General features: G+C 44.8%; 4 protein-coding genes across 4 annotated transcripts; all 4 read left to right on the top strand.

Annotated features, from left to right (window-relative positions):
- Positions 1 to 10,180: 10,180 nt before the first annotated feature.
- LOC121589770 lies at positions 10,181 to 10,889 on the top strand. Its single transcript, XM_041908889.1, has 4 exons — positions 10,181 to 10,380; positions 10,468 to 10,529; positions 10,602 to 10,716; positions 10,781 to 10,889. The coding sequence occupies exons 1-4, from the start codon at positions 10,346 to 10,348 to the stop codon at positions 10,839 to 10,841; spliced, it is 273 nt and encodes a 90-aa protein (XP_041764823.1). The 5' UTR covers positions 10,181 to 10,345; the 3' UTR covers positions 10,842 to 10,889.
- A 357-nt stretch (positions 10,890 to 11,246) lies between these two features.
- On the top strand, positions 11,247 to 14,898 carry LOC121589769 (zinc finger protein 595-like). The gene is made up of 6 exons (XM_041908887.1): positions 11,247 to 11,673; positions 11,806 to 11,953; positions 12,048 to 12,897; positions 12,979 to 13,398; positions 13,531 to 13,731; positions 13,810 to 14,898. The coding sequence occupies exons 1-6, from the start codon at positions 11,554 to 11,556 to the stop codon at positions 14,363 to 14,365; spliced, it is 2,295 nt and encodes a 764-aa protein (XP_041764821.1). The 5' UTR covers positions 11,247 to 11,553; the 3' UTR covers positions 14,366 to 14,898.
- A 306-nt stretch (positions 14,899 to 15,204) lies between these two features.
- On the top strand, positions 15,205 to 18,362 carry LOC121590087 (zinc finger protein 678-like). Its single transcript, XM_041909475.1, has 6 exons — positions 15,205 to 15,465; positions 15,539 to 15,671; positions 15,757 to 16,855; positions 16,926 to 17,345; positions 17,422 to 17,622; positions 17,695 to 18,362. The coding sequence occupies exons 1-6, from the start codon at positions 15,340 to 15,342 to the stop codon at positions 18,248 to 18,250; spliced, it is 2,535 nt and encodes an 844-aa protein (XP_041765409.1). The 5' UTR covers positions 15,205 to 15,339; the 3' UTR covers positions 18,251 to 18,362.
- A 439-nt stretch (positions 18,363 to 18,801) lies between these two features.
- Positions 18,802 to 23,195, top strand: LOC121587670 (zinc finger protein 30-like). Its single transcript, XM_041904654.1, has 7 exons — positions 18,802 to 18,999; positions 19,151 to 19,277; positions 19,337 to 20,459; positions 20,533 to 20,952; positions 21,029 to 21,229; positions 21,316 to 22,610; positions 22,815 to 23,195. Exons 1-6 carry the CDS (start codon positions 18,874 to 18,876, stop codon positions 21,866 to 21,868), a joined length of 2,550 nt encoding a protein of 849 aa, XP_041760588.1. The 5' UTR covers positions 18,802 to 18,873; the 3' UTR covers positions 21,869 to 22,610; positions 22,815 to 23,195.
- Positions 23,196 to 23,263: the final 68 nt, after the last annotated feature.

The following is a 23,263-nucleotide window of genomic DNA, read 5'->3' as shown; positions in this document are numbered from 1 at the left end:
GTATGTCCTACATTAGCTATTACACATATGCATACGTTAAATTCTTCACCTTTTTTGTGTAACCATCTACGCAACTATATACGCAATCCTTCCTACGGAGATAGAGTTTTGGTTGGGGACTCAAGACACATTTCCTATGCCTTTTTAATCTACCGAATGCTTTATTACGAGTGTACTAAGCCATAGCCATAGTTTTAACATGTCTCTTGAAGATGCTAAACATGTCTTTAAAGTTGTGAACCCTTTAAAACGTTCAGAAGACGCTGATAGAAGCCTGTAAAAACTAAAATTGGAGTTTGGATTGATGGCTTTAATCAACCTGTAAACGTATTAAAAACTCGTTATTTGAGATTAAGACATCGAGATCAAATGATTTTATTAAATGCATATTAAGTCTTGGCTGAAGGGAACTTGAAACAAAATATAAATATTAAATGATATTAAATATTATTAAATATAAATATTAATATTGAATATTTTGCGGTCTTCAATCATAATAAATTGTATTATTATGAAGTATTTCAGTAGTTCAATTTTCTTGGCATGGATTTCTTCTCATATACGACCGGTTTCATTAAAAAAATACCAAAACACAATTTGGCAAATAATTCTCACTTATGACTTCGTTTTCATTACTTCATTTCCGCCTCAAGAACATATCCATAGCATTAAGCTGTAATTTTGGTAGTCAATTTGTGCTTCACATTTTTAAGGTTTAGAACTGGTTTTAACTAGTACTCTTCATAGAGTTGTGTAGGCGTGCTCTTTAAGTATTAAGTGAAATTTAATACAGCCTTATTACAAGAAATTGAAATGTAAAATGAAGACTTAATAAAATAATCGTAAAATCATCGTTCAAAGATTTAAAATGTTCCTTGCAAAACGACACTGTCCGGCTTGTAAGAACCGGTGGCATTTTACACATCAACATACGCATTCAAAATTGCTCAACTATTTTAATAATATCAAGCACAATATTTGATTTACTTATATGTTCCGGTGCAATTTTACTTACTTTTTTTTGTAGGTTGTATTGTCATAGAATTAGTGTTAAATGGTATTAATTATTGGTATGTCAGTGTTTCATATTGTGTTTCTTTTTCAATGACCACACCGCATTGCTGCTCTTGTTATTAAAATCAAAACCCGCAACACAATAGCCCTTAAAAATGCTTGACGTACGATCAACCCAACACACCCTCATCGCCCACCACTTCAACGAAGAAAAAGTGCCCGTCATTTCGCCACATTCCCGAAAGTAATTAAAATTGTGCAAATTTTCAATGTCCCCGCACACACACACAAACACACACACACATACTCGCCCGCCGCAGCCGGACAGCCCACGCCGGCCCACACAGAGCAATAATAAAATGTTCATCGGAAACATCCCGAACGAGCGGACACACCATTAAGAAAGGAAAATATTGTTCTACTTCCAAATATTGCCGAGACAATTTTATCCTCCAAAAGTCTCATACACACACACTCAAACCTCCGCTTCAGCATACCAACGAAGTCCCGTTTTGGAAGAGACAAAGTTGCCATTATTGCACCATTTACGCCACAAGTTTTGAGGGGGTAAGGGAACCCGATTGGAGAATGGGGATGTTACTGGGCGACGCGACTTTTCTTCGCCCGTTTTCCCTCAGCGCTTCCGATTGGTCGGCGTGCAAAAGTGTAAACTCATCTCATCACCGAACGGGGGGGGGGGGGCTGCTGCTAGTCTCCCTAAGGGCAGACGCTGCCATTCCGCGAGCGGCAATCTGGATATAGCTAGATGGGAACGGAATGGAAAGGATCAACACAACCCCATTGCCTGCGCCCGAGAGATTCCGGCAGTTTGCGGCTGCAAGCTTCAAGAACCCTCGTACAAAATGTGCATCCGGGAGGGAGTCGGCCATGTACGCGCGCTAGCCCAACAGTCGACAGCGGAAGAAAACCACCATATGATTTATGGATGGTAAGTTTTAGCGTCATTCTCTCTCTCTCTCTCTCTCTCTCTCTCTCTCTCTCTCTTTCTTTCCCTTTATTTCCACTTTCTTTACTTTGCTTTAATTTCTTCATTCCTGTGCTTGCTTGCTCGTTCTTACGACTCATTCGTAAGCGCAAGCCCTTTTCCCTGTAACAAAAGCAATAAGACGTATTGTGCTGGCATAAAATAAGAAAGTTTTGCGATTCACTTTTTTCCCCCCGCGGCTGATACTTACCAAGTGGGCCACTAGGCTCCCTGCTGACCCCTTCTACCAGCTTCTGCTCGGTCCCCTCGCGATCAAGGTGGAGCAGGCATGGGTCGGTTTCATTTCGCGTGGAGCCTTTTTTTTGCCCTTCGATTTACTGACAATGACAAGAACAGGGAATTGTGCTCAGGACACAGCGACTGTCCCGGGGAATCAGGTTCCCAGGCTACGGGGCATCGATGGTAAGCAGGTGAACTACCACGACTGGCACATATCCCGGAATCGGTGCAAGTTGGAGTGGAAAAACGGAACAGACAGACAATGTTTGTTGGTCGAAATTAAATCGAGCGAGTCGAAAGTTGAGATGCGAATGGGCAAAGTGTCCGGGACGCCAAAAACAAGCAGCAGAAGAGCAGCGTTCGAAGCAGCGGGTGGGAAGGGAAAGTTGCACATATCGCTTTCGGCATCGCTAAGCTGTCGTGGCCACTAAAGCCAACCAGTGACATCCCGGGTAGTCGCGCGGATCGATTCCGAATGAAGTGGAACAAAAACGCTTAGCTCGGCAAGATAGCGGAAAACTGGATTCGACCGTGTAGCCGTGCCCCCGTCCGTGCCGCATGGGCACGGGTACAGGGTTTCGCCATTTCCCGACAGGTACGCCCATTGCAATCGGTGCACGCGTCAGATGCAATTGGAAACTGCGGAAAAGCTAATTATTGGCGAGTTGGCGAGACTCTCCGTTATCTTCGAGAGCGAAATTAAGCGCGAAACGGTGCCCCGTGGGAAACGGCGAGACCAGGCGAGGTTTTGTGCCCCGCGAGACGCAAAAACCCCTCCTGGACGAAATGCGCTGGTGGCGTGGGATTCCATCGAGACCGTTGTTTTCGTAGAGCAAAGGGCTCATGGCGGCATCGTAAAAAAAGGAAAGTCGCTTCCGTTGAATCCTCCGTCATCCAAGTGAAAGATGGCCAAAGTGCAGCGTAGCTTCTTGTGTGTGTGTGTGTGTGTGTGTGTGTGTGTGTGTGTGTGTGTGTGTGTGTGTGTGTGTGTGTGTGTGTGTGTGTGTGTGTGTGTGTGTGTGTGTGTGTGTGTGTGATGCCAGTAAAAGTACCAAAGTTTAAACCCCCGAGCTTGCCGGAAGCTACAAATTAGTGAGCAAATTTACTGCGAGCAGCGTTTTGAGTAATGAAAGAATCGTTTCTGCTAAACGTGGCAGCGCTGCTAAAGTGAGTCAAAGAATGAAACAGCACCACCAGCTTCTCGGGAGCCAAATTCGTGCCCGGAGAGCATTATCGGAATTGGAGCCCAAAACTCCTTCCTCTATCAACCGGCTTGCAGGAAAAGGTTTCTTCCAACGGTGCAGCAGCCGTCTATCCCTGCAGCGTTATGATCGCTGTATTACAATAGCTGACAAGCTGTAAGCACGGCCCACCGGCGTGCGTAAATTGGTTGCTAAAGTGGTGCGGTGGGTTCGCTTGAATCGTTCAGCTTTTAAGGGATGTGATTTGTTGTTTAGCGGCTTCTTCGTGGAATTAATTAAAAACCGTGTCAGGGAAAATCGCACCAAGTTAGGAGTATTGACCCGAACTGTCGTTAGCTTTTTGTTGTTTGTGTTTGGTTTTGCTCGAAAACAATTGAGCAAAAAAACAGATGAATTGCTTTTAACTACAGCAGAACTTGAGGCCCTCTTTCCAGACCTTTAAAGTGCTTACGATAGCGCAGCCACAGCGTCATACGATCTTACCGAAGATAACAGGGCTAGTTAGAATGACCAACGTTATTCTTGGTAAAAGTTGATGAAAAGTTCACCGAGCTTTTGCTATCATAAAAGGACGATGGACTTGAATGTCAATGTGGTGTTATAAATACTACTTCTTCTGGCGAACCTTCTTCAGTGGTGTAGTATGTAGTAGTTTGTTCTATAAAATAGACAACATAGTTTCAGCTACATACATAAAAATTAACAAAGCGACTATCAAATTGCAGATAACCTCTTCGTTATAAATTGAAATTCACGCAAATCAATATCACCCAACGTTTATAAGTCACGCTTGCTGGTATAGTGGAACCCCTTACAACGAGATTTTTGCATAACAAGCAAATCTAAATGGTCTACAAATACCCCTCTTAATGAGTCAAATCTCGCATAACGAGCAATTTCATTGTTATTCCCGATAAGAAATTGTGATCATTCCGAGTGTTTCAATGCTAAGAATCGTTATATATAAAGCTATTTCCAAAACGGCAGTGTAATAGTGTGGAAGAAATGTGTAAGGGAAGTGACACACTAACGCCCACTACTAGTCCAAAACTCACGAAGTCATACAGAAATCGAAAACAGCCGGGGTGGCCGTGGGCGCGTCCACTCCACATCCGGATAGCTTTTTTTCAGGTCAGATAGCGGAACTGAGTGTTTTGCTGCGCTTATCGACAGGTGAAGTGAATGAGATAGTGTCTTCAGTTTATTTGCTCCATTTATTTCCTTCTTTTTTGACAATATTCGGCTCTCTTCGGCTTCGGTCGTGGAAGTGGGCAGGATGTGGATTTTAGTGTACCTCCCCAAGAAGCGTGTGTTTCACAAGTGTGAGGTGGATGGATGAGTATGTTCTTGCATGCATTATTCATCTACTTGCACGTGAAGGCCAGAATTTAAATACTAAGAATTGATGAATGTATTACTGTTGCCACTTAGAGAAGTTATGTACGGTTGTGATGCATATAATTCCTATATACCTGCAGTTTTCTTGACCTAGAACCAATTATTTCACTTTTCATACAAATTATATGATAAAGCGTCATTGGTACGGATTATACTCGTTATCAGGGGTTCTACTGTACAAAAAAGTCACAGACAAAATATAAATTTAAAAAGAAAGCAACCCTTTTACTACAATGTAGTAAAGCACCCTCATTTGGCAATTAATCCAAAGAGCCTGTTCGAAAAGGGTGCCGTAAAGTCCACGTCAGATTATTACATTATTAATTAGATTGAGAGATGGACTACACATGCATCACGAAATAGAAGAAAAAAAAATATTAAAACCGTGAAAAAGTGATACATTTAATAAAAACCCATTGGCCGAAATATATTTCCAAATTAAAAATAACAATAAAATAGTTATTTTTCATTTTGACGAAATCTGTAACTTGAGGAAAACTTGATTGCAAACATATGCTAACACAAGCTTATAAAATACAGGCAGTCCCCGAGATACACGGTTAATGGGGACCGAAACGGCCGCAAAATACCGCGTAACCCGAATTTCCGCGTAAGTCGAATCTCGTGATTTCCAGCTAAAATATCACTAATGTTCGTGTAATTTTGCAAGTAGGGGGCGGTTTTAGTCACTTTATGAATTATCTTATATGGTTCTGACTGAATATAACAGTTTTAAACCTTTTGAAATTGTGTTTAACATTCGATCAAAACGGAAATTATTTGGCAATTTAAAATTGATGTGTCAAATCAGTACAATTTGCTCAAAGAATTGTCAAATTTAGAAAACCGCGTATCTCCGAATCCGCGTATAAGAGGTACCGTGTATCTCGGGGTCCGCCTGTACATGGAAACGATATCGAACGATACAAAGCTTAAAGTTCTCGATAGAATTACATTGATTAAGCAAATACATTTTCAAAAAAATTTATCAGCAAAAGGTTAAGCTTTGTTCGTTTTATAAAAAACGATATAAACTACACGACACGAATTACGCCAATTAGTAAACATTTTATTGCAAATTCCAGTGGCTTTCGCAGAGAGAGAGTTTAATCTTAATATGAAATGATTAAACAACCCGCCAGTAATTATCACCCATTTTTTCTCTAAATAACGCATTAAACTCCCGCCACATAAACCGCGATACTACTAACACCGACAATCTCTCGCTAGACGATTTCTATACGCTTTTATCAATCCACGGTGCTGTGTTCCAGCAGACACAAAAAACAGCCTCGAAACCAGTAGTAGCAAAAAGCTGGTGAGTAAAATATTGCCAACCATCATCCCCCTTCGTGCCACCAAAAGCCGGCACGTCATACTTTAATCAACTGGAAGCCTAGATGCATTTTACTCATTCATGGCGGTGTGTTAGCACCGTCTTAACAGTCTTTAGAGAGTTTAATAGTGCCATTATTTCTGCGCACCCGACAGTATCTTGATTTCCATCTGCACCCCGCGTAACCGCAACTCCCCCCCCCCCCCCCTCCGAAAACGTGCCCCTCGCCCCATCACAATGCATACAATCGTCTACCTCCCCGTTCTGCCCGCTCCATTGCCCACCTTCTTTCCCCCCCCCCCTCCATTTCAAACCACCAACCGGTCACGGTACGTTGTCGCCCGGTAATCCTCTGCCATATCTCTCGCGGGAAGTATTCAAACCCCGTCTCTGACAGCCAGGCGAAGGAGTCTGTCAAAAAACCCGACAGCATCCACAGCAAACGCAGCAAAGCACGACGGTACAAGGGATAAGGATTTAGGTCGGGATGTGGTTAGGCCCATGATGCCAGTACTACGCATAAAGCTCACCCCAAATACCCTCACAGTACGCTGAGCCCTTCGCGCTGCTCCACGAACTGCTGCGGGATTCCGTTGGAACGGTTGAAAATAAACGGCCGCCGGTTGTACCAGAACGGGAAAAATCGAGCCCACAAGCGTCGTAGTGGTTGAAGAATAATATATTTCGTTTTTTTTTGCTAACACGGCAGCCCCTATCATAACGCGGAGATTTTCTTGCTTCGTTGGGTGGTTTCCCCCGATCCACCCGGACCCCATGAGCCATGGGTTGCCATGCATTGTATTGTCCTGTGTGGCCACGATGCCTAGGGATATATATATATTCTACACCCCGATGTTCTTAGGTGTCACAGCCGCAGCGCTCCACAGCCAGGGCAGCTGTGAAATCTCTTTACGCCTAAAGCTTGATGGGTTTTCCACAGAACAGAAAGTAAACAGCTATTGGACGGTTTGGGGGGGGGGGGGTGCACGGCGTTTCTTACGGCTATGGACCGTTCTTTAGAGCAAGATAAACACTTCGGAGTTTGGAATTTGCTGGAAACAGACAGAGCAGACAGTTATGATTGTGAACGTTTTGTGGCCCCGCAAAAGATTACTTTTCTCATTGCGAACTTATCATCGGTGGCCAGAAACTCTTCTCGACTATTAGTGTACGATTAAATGTACCTTTACATCCAGCGAGGCCACTCGCATCCATCCAATATCTTTAGGTGCACCGTTTGATAATCAAATTCCGCTAATATTATTCCAAATGAGGCAATTACTCTGCAGCTTCTGCCCGAAAGCTGTGTTAGTAATTCCTACCCAACTTCCTTTCGGAAATGTAAAACACCAAGCGCTGTCGGCCAAGTTCTCCGAATGTCCAGGCGTATGAAATGCAACAAAAACAAATGCTTCAAACTTTCGTAGTTGCCAAGCCTTCTCCGAAGTAGTCTCCATCTTCCGGCCGCCGTCCAGAGCGCATAAAAAGGAAGTGTTAAATGAAAGAATTCCATTCCATTTCAACTTTTCTGGTTTGTAAGGGGAATATGGTAGCAGTCTAATGGAGCCCACAAGAAGGGAGAGCCTTGGAGCAAGGAGCAAGCGTACCTGAATGGTTGGGCCCATTCAAAGCTCCACTCAAACGAATAATCGTGAAAAGAAAGCGGAAACCATGGTAACGGAAATAGTTTGAAACCGCGCCCGCGGGAGGACGCGTGCGCGCGCGTACGCTCTTTATACGTCATATCCACGCTTGCTTTTGTACAAACTTAAACATCCTGTTCTCCCCGCCACTGTCACGAAGCCCGGTCCGTCCCATTTTCCTCCCAGTCCACTCCTTACCCGGCTGTAGGTCACTTTTCCAAATTAAAATGTTCCACTGGAGAGTTGGAATTCATTTGGAAATTATGTCTCGTACAGCGAGCGTAGTGCTACTCCTCCCGCGATCCTGCCCAGACACAGTGTAGCGGAACCTATGTCCCGGATTACGAGCTGGAGAAACTGAGCTGTTCTTGTGGATCCGGGGGGATGAGAAATCGTTCAGATTCTTACTCTTGCCACCGTTCGTGTCCGGGCAGCGTCAGTGTAGGTAATATACATAAAATTTAACTGAGCTGTTAGCCATGAGGTACGACAATCGCAGTTACGGGATGCGCTACTACACGGAGCGCCACTACGTCCAGCGACTGGAAGTTCATCCTTCTGGGCTATTATAATCATTTGCTATTAAACACTGTCGCCACCGGTTCGACAGGTTATCCGTTCGACACTGAACATCGTTCGGTTAAAGTGTGGCCCAAATACGATGCAAACCTTACGTAGACGATACTGGCAAACCAGATGGGCGAATCGGAACCTTTTTCCAGGATGGTCTCACATACTTGTAAAGCTTCTTCTCATTAATCCTCCTACGATTCCTGGTAATACAGCGTGAATGGGCAATGATATTAGTCACTTCATTTGATCTACGTTCTTTTAGTAGTGCTTAAGAAATTAGCTGCATCTGTTGGATGCCTTGAATTACAGCAGATGTTGAAGTTGTCCGTTTTTGAACAAAATTTTAAACCCTTTAACTGAAAACCGAACCAGACTTTACAATTAAAGCATTTTTACCGATTTTTTTATTAAGAATTTTTTTTTGTAAATGTTGCAGCAATATTTACTGCTAAATCGCCACCAGTTTACAAATCTATTTGAAAAATCAAAACAAAAATATGGTACGACCTTTATGGGCTGTTCCTCCTGAATGAAAAAAAAAATGTCCAATTTTTTTTTTTAAATAACTCCTGAAAATATAAACACCTTGTCTTCGGCGCATACCGCGTAACTACACATCTTGCGGCACATAAAGTGACAGTTTTTGTTGAATATTTTGTTGGGATTCAGCCGCAGGCCAACTCCCGCCAACGCCCCAAATCGATGCGAATTTCCCTCGCTGTCGACGCTTTTTGTAAATAGTTCCGGTTAAACATTGCGAGGTTTGCGAGTGGTATCATCTGCTCGAAATCTTATGGTATTTGGAATAATATTTATTTTTTATTTATAAATTATACTTTTGCGGTGGTATTCGTCGAAAAGACCACTACCCAAGCGCCACAGATTAAGCTTAAACGACTGAAAGATTGAATATCCATAGAAAAAAAATGAAAGCTCCACAGCTTCATTGGTTTGATCTATAGATGGCGTATTAAAATTGATTATTATATTGCTATCCTTTTCTTGCAATGTGTTTCGGCAAGTTTCATCTTATCATGACCTATATAGCCTTCTAACTTTCCGAGCAAAAATCTATATGAATGGTCGTGTGGTCAAATACGTGGGTATCAACACCAACGACCATTACTCAAATCTCACTTGTTTCAGTGCTGGTGGTTTTCATTAGAGTTTAGTATTTAAACAATTGTATCGCCGTTCTAGTTCTAGCGATGCATAACTACAATGTGAAACCATACAACAGTACAGAGGAAATGAGAAAGCTCTCCTCCAAGCGATGAAGCTCAACTGGTTGGGGTATCCCACCAACAGAGAGCGCCACCAGCTTTTTCGCTATTTTTAGAATGCATGAGTCGTTTGCCGTCTGCTAAACGAAGTCTTTTTATATTCCGTTTAGGTAGAGAACTTGAGTCGTTTAGAAGCCGTTTAGTGGTCGTTTAGTGGATTTGTGGCACTTGGGTATTTCTAATTTTGTGGATTTTTACAAAATAAAATGTCAAAATTCAAATGTTTAGACTGTTACAATTTGCATTGTTATACCTGCTTTCGGGGTGCCATAATTATAACTGCTAAAACTAGGGGCGAAAAAACTGCCTAGGCTCGCAAGCTCTTTAATGCGAGGGCTCTGAGGCTGTAAACTTGTATGGCGTCCGAGCCCTTACGCGACCTCGCAAATCGCTGTCAATTGCATGGCGGGCTGTCGGCAAGTAAAGGAAGAGAAGAGCAAATGAGCGAGATGCAGCGATATTCGAACGTCAAAAACCCACACCATGTTGTACGGGGTTAAAGAGGCCAATGAGGCCAATTGACACACAAAAAATCTACAAAAAAATATCAAAACAAAACAAAATTGTACGGGCAGCCCACAGCTCGTTTACGTTCTGCTCATCTTCAAGAAATCGCTATCAAGAAATAGTACACATTCCGCCGTTCCTGATAAGCAATAAGTAAAATCTAAATGGAGCAACAGGTAGACAACATACTTGATAAAGTGTAAGTAAAACAAACTCGTTTCCTGCTTCAGTTATACTCCCAGCAGCTGCTTCATACCATTTTGACCATTGACTACAATCGTTCCAGCATGGACGTACCAGGTAACATTGGATGTGTTCTAGCAAATAGTCAAGGACTGTGTCTGGGAGGTAATGTATTTTCTCTCCGTTACAGTAGTGTTTCTTGTTCATCTAATTTGTTTTCTGTTTGCGTACATTCAGTGAAAGGCAATGCTTCGGAACAGTCAGCTGGAATAATCGTTGCTATTTCAGATTTAGCATCCAAACTAGATCCTAGCAGCAGTGCTCCGGTCATTTCATTAGAGTCCAACGACAAGTAAGCCAGAAAGCGTAGTTTTTATCCACCAAACAATTCCTAACGCTTTCTTTCACCTTTCCAGAATATGTATGATTCATAAGCAAGGGATCACCGGTGCAATTTACAAGCAGAAAGGAGCGTAGATGTAAGCTAAATCAGAATGAATAAAAATTAAATTTGTCTAAAATAAACATTTGCTTGATGTACAACGATCGCGACGAACTAGTTGTATACGAAAACCAATTTAGATATCCTTCGACAGCATGAGAGGGTGATGAGGATCTATTCGATTTGTGTTTCGTCCATCAATCCAAAACATCGCATACATTTCAATATTTTGTATCTAATCTCCTTGCGCATAAGCAGCACATTCGATGGTTTATTAAATATGGGCAGAAGTCTCAGCCAGCGTTCAATTTATTTGTGTGAGTAATATCAACTTTCATTTCTTCCTGAAAATATTTCTTTTTGTTACGCAAAAAACATAGAAAAAATCAGTTAAAATTGAAACCACCAGTCTGCAGACCACCTTATCTGTCAAAGAAAAACATCGCGCATAGTTTATTTTTCGCGAGTGTTGCATTATCGCACAGTTTAAGAAAATTAACAGTGAAAACTGTAATCTTTCTTGAATTAAATGCTATATTATACTTCGATTCTCCCAACGTGTCGGTAGTTTGTGGTATTTTTCACTCAAAATTGTCCTCCAAAAACAAGCCAAGCTGAAGCTGCTGCCCTGCACGCACAGTGCACTTCAACAAATCACCAAACGTCAAACGCAGTATTTTCCAGCTTTTGTTTGTGAACACAACAGTAATGCGATACTAGCAAAAATATCCAATTTTCTGGCTAAAAATGGAACAGTTTGTAAATTGCGTACTGTGCTTGACTACCGAGCCGCAAAGCTTTCTCAAGGTGTACAGTGAGGAGAAACAGGATACAGACATCGCGTCCGTAATAACAAAACATCTTTGGGTATGTAACGCCGCCAGCACCGTTCCCCCAGCGTTTCCCGTCCACATACGATGCGATAGCATATTTCGTAAACATAGCTCATTTTGGCCAGCACATTAATGCACGCGTACCTTTTGTGATTTGTGTATTTAGGTGAAACCGGCCAAGGATTCGTACGTATGTGATGAGTGCTGGAAATGTTTGAACGATTTCCACGAGTTCTACACCAAGCTCGAGAACATACACTATCCGCCCGATCCGGAGGATGCGTCATGCAATGCCAAAGACATCCGACAGTACCGTGAGTATCATAGTGGGTGCCGTAACGGCCTCCGTGCCCTCGAAAGTTTTCGATCAGTCAAACTGAACACGGTTTTCTGCGTTTTCCGTTATAGTTTTCGAATTTCATCCCGTGGAAGACGTGAAGATCGAGGAATTGTCTCAGAATGCGGAAGACATGGAAGAAATAGAGTACGAGTATTTGGAAGCATGCAACGAAGAAACCATAGAGAATGAGAACGCCGAACGTTCCAGCAGTCGTCCAAAACGAGCCAGTGCCGCACAGGCGAACTACAAAATTGAAGCGGCCGAATCGGAGTGGGAAAAGGATTACCTTGCAACCAACGAGGACGATGAGTACGACGACGACGAAGCGGACGCCGATTACAATGGCGATGAGAAGGAAGAGGTTGACTATCTGGAAGAGGATAATGATGACAGTGAGGTCATTAACTACGATAGTCCCTCGAAGGCAAAGCAAGAGCCGGGCACCAAAAAGGAGCCAGCCAGCGAACCGACGTCACCACCGAAAAGGGGTAGAGGTAGACCTCCGAAGGCAAAAGCCGAGGTCGAAATCAAACCGGAACCGAAATCAAAGCTCCGCCGTCGGGGTCGTAAAAGAAAGGTTTCGGTTAGCAGCAGCGACTCGGAGCTGGAATCCGACTTTGACGATTTTATTGACGGCGAAGACTGGAAGAAGTATCGCAACACGTCGAAAGATAAGGGGAGAAGATCGCTCGGTTTTCGGCAGCTGCAGGAAAAGATATTTTCATACGTGGATGAATTTATCTGCTACTACTGTCCGGAAAAAATCGTCTTCGAACGGTTTCACCATGCGAATTTGCATTACAAGAAGGTACACAATGAGCCAGCCTTTCTGCGATGTCCAAAGTGTGGCAAAAAGTGCTTCACACCGGGCGGATTTGTGAGCCACATGGAAACGCATGAAGATCCGGAGCGGAACAAGTATGCTATCACGAGCGTTTTATAGGGCGTTTGGTTATGCTTACCAAATGCTTATTATTTTATGCTTTCTCTTTACTTAAGGTGTAAAATCTGCGGCAAGGTTACGGATCAGGAAATCACGCTAAAGAAGCACATGCGAGCGCACCAGGAGAACCTGGAGAAGGACTTTCCGTATCCTTGCAGCCTGTGCAATCGGCGGTTCGAGGAGGAGGAGAAGCGCGACAAACACGAACGGCTGCACGGACGGAAGGTGATCATCAAGAAGGAGAAGGGTCGCGATCTGGAGCTGCTTGAGTTCTACAAACGCATCTACTGTGAAGTATGTGAAGAGAAAAAGCCCGAATCAACCTCGTTCGATAACTTCTGGGATCTGAAGGTGCACATGGGTAATGAGCACAACAAAACGCCATTCCTAAAGTGCCCAATCTGCTTCAAGAAGAATGTGTGCCGCCAGCAGCTAATGGTGCACGTGGATGTACATAATAATCCTGAAAACTATCGGTATGATGAAGCGCTAGCCCATTTTCCATTGCCGCACCTTGATGCATACTAACTCCTGAGTTCTCTCTCTCTCTCTCTCTCTCTCTCTCTCTCTCTCTCTCTCTCTCTCTCTCTCTCTCTCTCTGTCTTTAGCTGTGAAGTGTGTAAGGAAATCCATCAGAATCTTGAAAAGCACATGATAAAAGCACACACCCCGGAAACGTCGTTACCGGACGAGAAAAATTACAGCTGCGAACATTGCGGAAAGATGTTCAAATATCAAACGAATCTTAAAAGTCATATCGATCGTGTCCACGGTGTAAAGGATGTATCCTGTGACATCTGCCACAAATAGTAAGTATTGCAGACGCAATCGAACAACGGCGCACAGCTGCAAGAAGCATCACTAATTTTCCTCTTGTTTCACACCAGTTTCAATAGCAAAGCATTGAGCGCTCACAAACGTTCAGCCCACACGGACGAGATGTTTATGTGCGAACATTGTCCGAAGATGTTCAAAACGCGCAGCGGTCTCGAATCCCACAAGAGTGACCACGACGAAACGTTGCGCAAATCGGTGCAGTGTCTCATCTGTGGCAAGGAGATGCGCCGCGGTGCCAGCATGGCGAAGCACATGAAAACGATCCACTCGCAGGAGGATCCGGTCAGCTGTGATCTATGCGGCAAGGTGTTCCGCACCACGTTCCACATGATGCGGCACCGCGCCAACACGTGCTCGGCCACGATCGACTCACGGCCGTACAAGTGCGAAGTGTGCGGCAAAGGCTTTGCCATGAAGCTCACGATGACTGAGCATATGACAACGCACACGCGCACAAGCCTGTATCAGTGCGCGTTTTGCTTCAAGACCTTCGGGTACATTTCGAATCTGTACAAACACCGGAAGAAGGCTCATCCGCTCGAATGGCAGGAGGTGCAGGCACGACCTGAACAGGGAATCGCCACTGTAATCGAAATACGCAATTAGAAAGTGTATTTTAAAGTGTGGTCGAACGGTTTATTTAAAGAGAAAACGCTGAACAGTGTTTCTGTTTATTTGTTAACACACTATGACCCACAGTGTTTATGCAATTGATTAAATATGTACGCTGCGTACGATTTTAGATTTGTGTACAATAGTGAGCTGCTATGGTTTGTTTTTCTCAAGAAAGTTTAGTAGATATGTTAGAATTAAGTGTCTTTGCAATCAATCAATCTTTTTTAATAATTGATCACAAAAAATTATTTGATGAACAAATCCTAGGTTAATATGTTTTCTTAAGTAGAATGTGTAAAGCAAAGTCGTTTGTAGTGATCGTGTAATGTAGAATAGGATAGGATGAAGGATAAGTATTTTAAAATTTAGAAATATTGCAAAAAATCGAAAAGCACACCGTCTAAAGGGATGAACCGCGGAGCGTGAAATTTTATTTTTAAACTTTTCAAATTGAACATAGGTTTTAAGTAAATAATTCAATAAATGTGTGTAAGAAACTTCACTAACGTAATAAACGATCGATCCTGTAGTATATGCATGGGTTTTTGTTACGTAATATTATTTGAATAATATTGGCATTTAAATGTTCTCAATCAAAATTATATCAAAAGAATCGTGAGGTCAAACTCAAAGATCAAACTTTTGCGCATAAATATTTTTTATTTGAAGATCAAAGCCAAAATATTTACGAAATTCAAACATTTCAACGTCTTTAGATTCACCACAGCCGATATCATCTCACCACGGCTCAGATCATCTCACCACGACGCACACCGTCATGTATGCAACTTTTGTTGTTTGGGTCATCATATCATAAAACGTCAAGATGTTTTCGTTTCCCAGAATTTATCGTAAACAAACAACATGTATCGTCCTGCTGTTTGGCGTTTTTAAGTGATAGTTTTTACCTAAATTAAATTTGAATTTAACTCTTTAACGTTGCTCATTAAAGTGAGTTAGCAAAAATGGCCCACATCACCAGTTGTGCGCTTTGTTTAACAGCCGAGTCCCAGTGGTTCGTTCGAGTATTTGACGACGCTAACACGACGCTCAATATGGCACAGATCATATCCAAATATTTATGGTTTGATGTTAGTCGCGGCATGTTTTTGCTTGTACGGTTAGAAAGTAGATGTACCGTTCTCTTACTGATATTATTTTCAGCTAAAACCGGCCGCCCAGCCGTGCGTGTGTGGTGAATGCTGGAGCAGTGTACACGATTTTCATCAATTCTACACCAAACTGGAGAGCATTCATTGTGATGAATTAGTTGCAGCGGACAGTGCAGAGCAACAACGTGAGCCAAATGCTTCCATTGCCCTTGTCATCACTTCGTGCTCGTTAGAATACAATAATTGGCTTAATTTTGCTCTCCATTACAGCGCCTGAATTTGAGCTGCCAGAAGAAACCCACCAGAAGGAAAATCAGTTGCAGAAAAGCATCGATGATGGGTATGAAAGGAAGCATGTTCCCACAGTTGAAGTCATTGACAGCAACGAGAAGAGAAGAAACTCTGTTAGCGCTGCGAACGAACCGGCGAAACCTCACACGCAAACAGACCCCATGGACACTATGGACAAAGGAGACAAGAAACATTTCGTGGAGGTGGAAGATTATGCTAGCAATGAGGATGACACCGGTGGCTATTGCCCATCGGATGACAACATGCTGGATGGTGATACACTTAACACCGAAGGCAGGGATGAATCTTTCGATAAAAAGCATACGATAAATAACGTAACCGTTGTCGCCATACCTATGGAACAGCTCTCCGTAAAGCGTGGTAGAGGCCGTCCACCAAAGCCAAAGCTGGAACAGCAAAGCGTAGCAGTAGATGCAAAAGAATCTCCAAAGGATACGAGCATCTCGCAACAAACACCAGCGAAACGTCCCCGGGGTCGTCCACCAAAGCGAAAGCTGGACATTTCAAGCGCCTCGTCGGACGTTGCTCAGAAAAGTGAAGCACCGCCTGCTGTAATTGAAACTTCACTTGTTGCCACCACGACCGAACCCGTTAAGCGACGCAGAGGTAGACCACCGAAAAATTCCATTACCGCCGTTGCAGTACATTCTGGCCTTGGGAGGAAAGTTCACTCTGTTACCGGCAACAAACGATCAACCGTGCTGCGGACGAAAGTGAAGAAAGAAATTATACGTGGACAGGAGCCAGCATACACGGATAGCAGTGAGTGCGAATCGGAGAATGGTTCAGATTATCAAGCGGCGAGTGCTAAAAAAAAGCCGCCAAAGCGTGAGAAGAGCGACCGGGACGAGCGAATATTTAAGTACGTCGATGAGTTTTGCTGCCATTACTGTGTGGAAAATGTGACGTTCAAGCGGTTCGTCGATGCGGACCGCCACTACAAGCTGGTCCACAACGAGCCGGGCTTTCTGAAGTGTACGAAATGCGAGAAGAAGTGTTTTACGCCCGGCATGTTCGTGAGTCATATGGAGACGCACGAAGATCCGGAAAAGTATAAGTAAGATCCATAATCAGTATTCCGGCAGTGGGCTCTCCAATTATTCTCTCTTTCTCTCTTCCTTTGCTAGATGCAAAATTTGCGGCAAAATAACGGACTGTAACATCTCGCTCAAGAAGCACATGCGAGTGCATTTGAGTCAGCTGGAAGAGAACCTACCCTTCCCTTGCAGTCGTTGCAAACGAAAGTTTGAATCTGAGGAGCAGCGCAACAAGCACGAAAAGCTGCACGTGCCCAAGCCGCTGGTCAAGCGGGAAAAGGGCCCGGATCTGGAAGTGCTGGCGTTCTACAAACGCATCTACTGCGATGTGTGCGAAGAGCAAACCCCCGATTCGACCTCGTTCGAGAACTTCTGGGACCTGCGGGTGCACATGGAGCAGGAGCACAACAAGGGAGCGTACCTGAAATGCCCGATCTGCAACAAGAGGAATCTGTACCGGCAGCATCTCATCACGCATATCGATATGCACAATAATCCGGAGAAGTATCGGTGAGTATGCTGTAAATGTGTTAGCAATTGGGAGCTCTGAATAACAAAGAACGGGGGTATTTTCCTGCCTACATAGCTGTGAGGTTTGCAAGGAAGTCTATCAAAATCTCGATTCGCACATGATCAAAGCCCACACACCCACGACTGCGATTCCGGCGGACAGAAAGTACAAGTGTGACCAGTGCGGACGAATGTTTAACTTCCTGGCCAATTTGAAAATGCACATTGACTGTGTTCATGGCTCGAAAGACATCCGGTGCAATGTATGCAATAAGTAGTAAGTATTTATTTAGCGCTACTAAGCATTGCATTCAGCCCTTACCGATTGCCGCCTCTTTCCGCTTTTCAGCTTCAATCTCAAAGCGTTCCAGGTGCACAAGCGAACAGCTCACACCGACCAGATGCTGATGTGCGAACATTGTCCCAAAATGTTCAAAACACGCGGCGCGCTAGAGGTGCACAAGGGCATTCACGATGATACGCTGGTGCAGTTTACGACCTGCAAGCTCTGCAACAAGCAGATACGGCTTACGAACGTTAAGAAGCACATGACCTCACAGCACTCCGACGATGGGCCGGTCAGCTGCGAAATGTGTGGCAAATCGTTCCGCTCCATGTTCCATATGAAGCGGCACCAGAAGAACACGTGCGAAGCGACGATCGATTCGCGCAAACACAAGTGCGAAATCTGTGGCAAGGGCTTCTGTTTGAAGCTGACGATGATCGAGCACATGACCACACATACACGCACGAACAAGTACCAGTGTGCGTTTTGTTTTAAATCGTTCGGCTACATATCGAATCTGTACAAGCATCGCAAGAAGGCACATCCGCTCGAATGGCAAGAGATACAGGCACGTCCGGAAGAAAATATTGCTTCGGTTATAGTTGTACGAACGAACTGAAGTTGTAGGCTAATTTAAGTGAAATGTTTAAATTCATGTTTAGTTGTACTTTTGTGCAGAGATGTGCAAATAGGTAGCTTTTAATAAAACATTTATGAAGGTATGATTATGCTCGGACAGTAATCGTATTTTATTTTCCTCTATTTATAATAAGCTAACTAAATAGCTCTTTTAGTTAAATAAAAATTATTCATATCACGATTGCGACCTGAAAATATGTATAACCACACTTTGATTGAATCGCTTACACTGGAGCTACAGATGATACTGCAATAACAGTTATTTTACACGCAAATCAATTTTACACAATTAATTAATGGATGGGTTGGGTATGGGATGTGTTTGTAATGGTTTTCCCCTTCAATTGCCCGTATAAATGATTTTTCTTTACCGAAGTGAAATTTATTCTAAATTAACTGTCATTTTAAAATTGTTCACCCTTCATCGGCCAGCAGCTCGCTTGAAGCGTTTCGCATGCTGTCAGTTTGTTTGGAAAGCGATGCGGTGAGTGTAACCGCGACCCACTCCCAACATGGCTGTCAACTGTCAAGCCCGAAAACATCAAGCCATCAGTCCATCTTTTCATATTTCGACGCTTGGCAGCGAATCAACGCAGCCCAAAAATGAGTAGCGAAAGGGATTGCGCCCTTTGCCTAACCAGCGAATCCAAATGGCTACTGGACGTGTTTAGTGAATCCAATCGGGACCTGCATATGGCATCGGTCATATCGAAACACCTGTGGTTTGATGTAAGTGCAATCCTCCGGAGGTTTCGCTCCATCGAGCGCTTCCAAACACGCAGCGCACCGTAGTGACGCCACAACAAAAACAAGATTGACTCGATGCTAAACAACAGTGCAATAACGTTTCATTGGTTTCGTGTTTTCCTCTCCTCTGCAGCTGAATCCCGCCAGCGAGCCTCACATTTGTATGGATTGCTGGACCACCATACACAACTTCCATCGGTACTACACCAAGCTCGAAGCCCTCCACGATCCGGACGATGGAACCACAGTCGATGAGTCGAGTAAGTGTTGATTGAACCTAATGTTTTGCCTGTTATCTGATAATCTAACCGTGTTGCAGCCGCGAACGATGAGATGGGAGAGCTGAAAAATATTGAATTCCTCGAGGAAGATGCCGAGGAACTCCGGATGCAGATGAAACAGATTCCCAATGCTTCGTACGATGGAAGCGACGAGCAGGAAAGTCCCAGCAGGGGCTCGGCACTTGAGAGAAAGAAGAACGATCAGGAGTTTAGCCTTTTTGAAATCGAGGTCGAGCAGGACGGAGATGGAACGGTTTACCGACTGGATGCATTTGAAAATCAAGAACAGACGGACCAACCCAAATCAGAAACCCGCAAACAGCCTGTTATATTGAACGGCCAAATGAAACCATCCAGTGCCGGGGAAAGTTCAACCGTCGCTATCGACTTCTTCGTACCGGAGGACGAACCGCCCGTCAAGCGTGGTCGAGGCCGCCCACGGAAGCAGATCAAAGTGGAACCGGACACATCGTTGCGGATCATTAAAAAAGAAAACAATTCCAGCATGGACGAGCAGAACACCTCCCTGGATTCGACGGGTGGCAACGATGAGCAAGTGCCTGTCAAGCGTCGCAGAGGTCGGCCACCGAAGAATGCGAGTGTGCAGCGAAACGCCTCACCAATCGTTCCCAACCCAAGGGCAATAAAGAGGGAGGTTAAAACGGAGCGGGAAGACGAGGATGCGCCGGACAGTGGTAGTGCCTCACGTCCCGAACGTAGATCGACACGTGTGCGGAAGGCAAAATATTTCAGCGATATGGAGCAGGACAGCGATGAGGAGCAGGATGAGGAGGAGGAAGGAGAAGAGCAAGAAACAGAGCCGAGCGAATATGAACCGGGCGATGATCCGGAGTACGAGGCGAGGCTGCAGCTGCAACGGGAACTGAATATGGATGATTTTGCCTTCTACGAGTATCAGTGCAGTCTGGAGAACGATCACGGTGCGCGCGATAACAAGATCTTTCAGTACGTGGACGAGTTTGCGTGCCACATCTGTGAGGAGAAAGTTACGTTCAAACGGTTTGCCGAAGCGCACTTGCACTACCGGGTGGAGCACAACCAGCCGCCGTATCTGAAGTGTCCCAGATGTGAGAAGAAATGCCACACGCCGGGAATGTTCGTGAGTCACATGGAGACGCACGACGATCCGGAGAAGAATAAGTGAGTCTGTCATTTTTGGTCAAAAGTTTTGATTTTAATTTAACCGTCATTCCTTTCCCCCTTTTTGCGCCAGGTGCCAGATCTGCGGCAAGTACACGGACTGTAACATATCGCTGAAGAAGCACATGCGCGTGCACCAGAGCCAGCTGGAGGAGAATCTCCCGTATCCGTGCAGTTTGTGCAAGCGAAAGTTCGAGACGGAGGATCTGCGGGAGAAGCACGAGAAGCTGCACGTGCCGAAACCGTACGTACCGAAGGAGAAAGGACCCGACCACGAGGTGCTGGACTTTTACAAGGTCATCGCGTGCGATATATGCGAGGAGGAGCAGACCGACTCGCCGACGTACGACAACTTGAGCGACCTGCGCGCCCACATGGTGAAGGAGCACAACAAAAACATGTACCTGCGGTGTCCCTATTGTTCCACCAGGCAGGTCAACCGGCAACAGGTCATCACGCACATCGACATGCACAACAATCCGGAAAAGTATCGGTTAGTATTTGTGAATCGTAACGCCTCTATTTAGTATCTCTATTAATATCGCAATGTTGCGTCCTTCTGTGTACAGATGCGAGGTCTGCAAGGAGGTGCACCAGAATCTGCATCAACACATGATGAAGGCCCATGCGCCAACTACGGCGGACGAGGCGGACAAAAAGTACAAGTGCGATCAGTGTGGAAGGTCGTTCAACTTCCTGGCGAACTTAAAGATGCACGTGGATTGCGTCCACGGCGTGAAGGATGTGAAGTGCAATGTGTGCAACAAATTGTAAGCATCCCACATTGGATTGCGTCTACGAAGATGAGTTTAATCACACATTCCGTTCTTTCGCTTTTTTCCACCCCCTTCCACAGCTTCAACTACAGAGCCTATCGGACGCACAAGCGTACCGCGCACACCGACCTGATGCTGATGTGCGAGCTCTGCCCAAAGATGTTCAAAAATCGAAAGTCGTTCGAAGTGCACAAAGCTTCGCACGAGGGCCTGATGCTACGCATGACGAACTGTGTGCTGTGCGGTAAGCTCATACGCACCTGCAGCATGTCGAAGCACATGAAAACGATCCACTCGGAGGAGGATCCGGTCAATTGCGATCTGTGCGGCAAAATGTTCCGCACCACCTTCCACATGAAGCGCCATCAGAAGAACACGTGCGAGGTGACGATGGATTCGCGCTCCTTCAAGTGCGAGGTGTGCGGCAAGGGTTTCTCCACCAAGCTGACGATGATGGAACATATGACGACGCACACGCGCACCAATCAGTATCAGTGCGCGTTCTGCTTCAAATCGTTCGGCTACATCTCGAACCTGTACAAGCACCGGAAAAAGGCACACCCGCTCGAGTGGCAGGAGGTGCAGGCGCACCCGGAAGAAAACATTGCATCGGTAATCGTCGTTCGAAACTGAAGTGCTGTGGTTTTCTGTTTTCTTTACCTTTCTTTTGATAAACTTTCATTTTGGCCGTTTACTGTACAGAACTTAGCAGTTTCTTTTCCACCCGACCACATTAACAGATGGGACTTTTGTATGCGAAAGTGTATAGTGAGGATTAGTTTAGCAATAAAATATTTTCCATATTTGCGCTCGGTAGAACGCATTTCGAAAGTGGTGAAAAATGTTGCTTCGTCAAACAAATTCCGAAAATCTAACTCAAATGTCCGTTGCACATTTCAAATGCAACGGGATTGCTCACACTAACACACACTCTCACACGCGAAGGCACTTTTATCAGCAACGCTACCCGAACGCTGCGCCCGAGCTCCAGTTTACGCTCTTTGTGGCCACGAGTACGGTCGTTACTTTGTTGGACGATATTCAGATTACGAATCGTGTCTACGACGACGACGGTGCAGTAATCCTTCCGCTTTGCACTTGCATTAACGCGGATGCAGGTCGAGAGAGTAGCGGGTTGAACGCGACACTGGGCCGAACAACAGAGCAATTCGAACGCTACAGTTGAACCTTGGCGGAGGTACATTTTCTCGTAGTGCTACAATTGAAGCGAAGTGTGGATAAGAAGGCCGAGCAGCAATTAAGTGATAAGCGACGAAGACTATCAGAAAAAGCACAAAGTATAATGGTTCGCCTATTGACCTAATCGCCAAAGACTAGCGCACTGTGGTGTTGCCGTGGGCAGTGAATCTGTTTGGTAAGCAAGATTACATCAAATCACACAATGCAAGCGCAAGCGTAAGAGCGCCGATTCTGTCCGATGGCATCAGATGTTTAAACAGTGTGTTTTAAAGCGCCCCCCCCCCCTCTCTCTCTCTCTCTCTCTCTCTCTCTCTCTCTCTCTCTCTCTCTCTCTCTCTCTCTCTCTCTCTTCCCGCCCATACCGAATCGCACCGAGTAGTAATATGTGTCTGGAATAAAGCGAATGAATGGTGAAAGTGTTCATGAGCGGCGTGTTCATTTGAAAAGTGCACCCAAAGAGAAACTGCAACAGGCAGAGCAAGCGTGATCTTTTGCATTTCGAGGCGGCAGTGGGCTGAGTGTCCTTGTCGTCCTTCTTTACCTGCGGTCCAGGCAAGGACGTGCGTTATTGGTTGAAGGAGGCGAACGAGAAAGGAGAAACGCAGCCGAAAATGTACGCCAAGCTGAACGGTCGCACTGTTGCTGGGAACGGACGAAGGTACCACCAACAGCATAGCTACTGCTGGCTGCTGGCCTGGATAAGTGCAGCATTTTTGCTCGCATCTAGACACTCCGGCATAATGCCTTGCCTGAACGTAAGGTGAGTTTGAGCGAACGCGATTTTTAATTTCCATCTCTCTTCAAACCGCGTGCCACTTTGCTTCCAGA

This window comes from Anopheles merus, chromosome 2R, assembly GCF_017562075.2.
Source record: "Anopheles merus strain MAF chromosome 2R, AmerM5.1, whole genome shotgun sequence".
Classification (NCBI taxonomy): domain Eukaryota; kingdom Metazoa; phylum Arthropoda; class Insecta; order Diptera; family Culicidae; genus Anopheles; species Anopheles merus.
The sequence above is the reverse complement of the archived record's forward strand: the minus strand, read 5'-3'. Positions and strand labels throughout refer to the sequence as shown.

Excerpts from the sequence above, each read along its gene's own strand:
- LOC121589769 (XM_041908887.1), top strand. The coding sequence starts at position 11,554 with ATGGAACAGTTTGTAAATTGCGTACTGTGCTTGACTACCGAGCCGCAA. Across the intron at positions 12,898-12,978 it reads GAAGATCCGGAGCGGAACAA|GTGTAAAATCTGCGGCAAGG; the intron begins GTATGCTATCAC and ends TCTTTACTTAAG. Across the intron at positions 13,399-13,530 it reads AATAATCCTGAAAACTATCG|CTGTGAAGTGTGTAAGGAAA; the intron begins GTATGATGAAGC and ends CTCTGTCTTTAG.
- LOC121587670 (XM_041904654.1), top strand. The coding sequence starts at position 18,874 with ATGAGTAGCGAAAGGGATTGCGCCCTTTGCCTAACCAGCGAATCCAAA. Across the intron at positions 19,278-19,336 it reads AACCACAGTCGATGAGTCGA|CCGCGAACGATGAGATGGGA; the intron begins GTAAGTGTTGAT and ends ACCGTGTTGCAG. Across the intron at positions 20,460-20,532 it reads GACGATCCGGAGAAGAATAA|GTGCCAGATCTGCGGCAAGT; the intron begins GTGAGTCTGTCA and ends TTTTTGCGCCAG.
- LOC121589770 (XM_041908889.1), top strand. The coding sequence starts at position 10,346 with ATGGAGCAACAGGTAGACAACATACTTGATAAAGT. Across the intron at positions 10,530-10,601 it reads TCAAGGACTGTGTCTGGGAG|TGAAAGGCAATGCTTCGGAA; the intron begins GTAATGTATTTT and ends GCGTACATTCAG. Across the intron at positions 10,717-10,780 it reads TCATTAGAGTCCAACGACAA|AATATGTATGATTCATAAGC; the intron begins GTAAGCCAGAAA and ends TCACCTTTCCAG.
- LOC121590087 (XM_041909475.1), top strand. The coding sequence starts at position 15,340 with ATGGCCCACATCACCAGTTGTGCGCTTTGTTTAACAGCCGAGTCCCAG. Across the intron at positions 15,672-15,756 it reads GGACAGTGCAGAGCAACAAC|CGCCTGAATTTGAGCTGCCA; the intron begins GTGAGCCAAATG and ends TCTCCATTACAG. Across the intron at positions 17,346-17,421 it reads AATAATCCGGAGAAGTATCG|CTGTGAGGTTTGCAAGGAAG; the intron begins GTGAGTATGCTG and ends CTGCCTACATAG.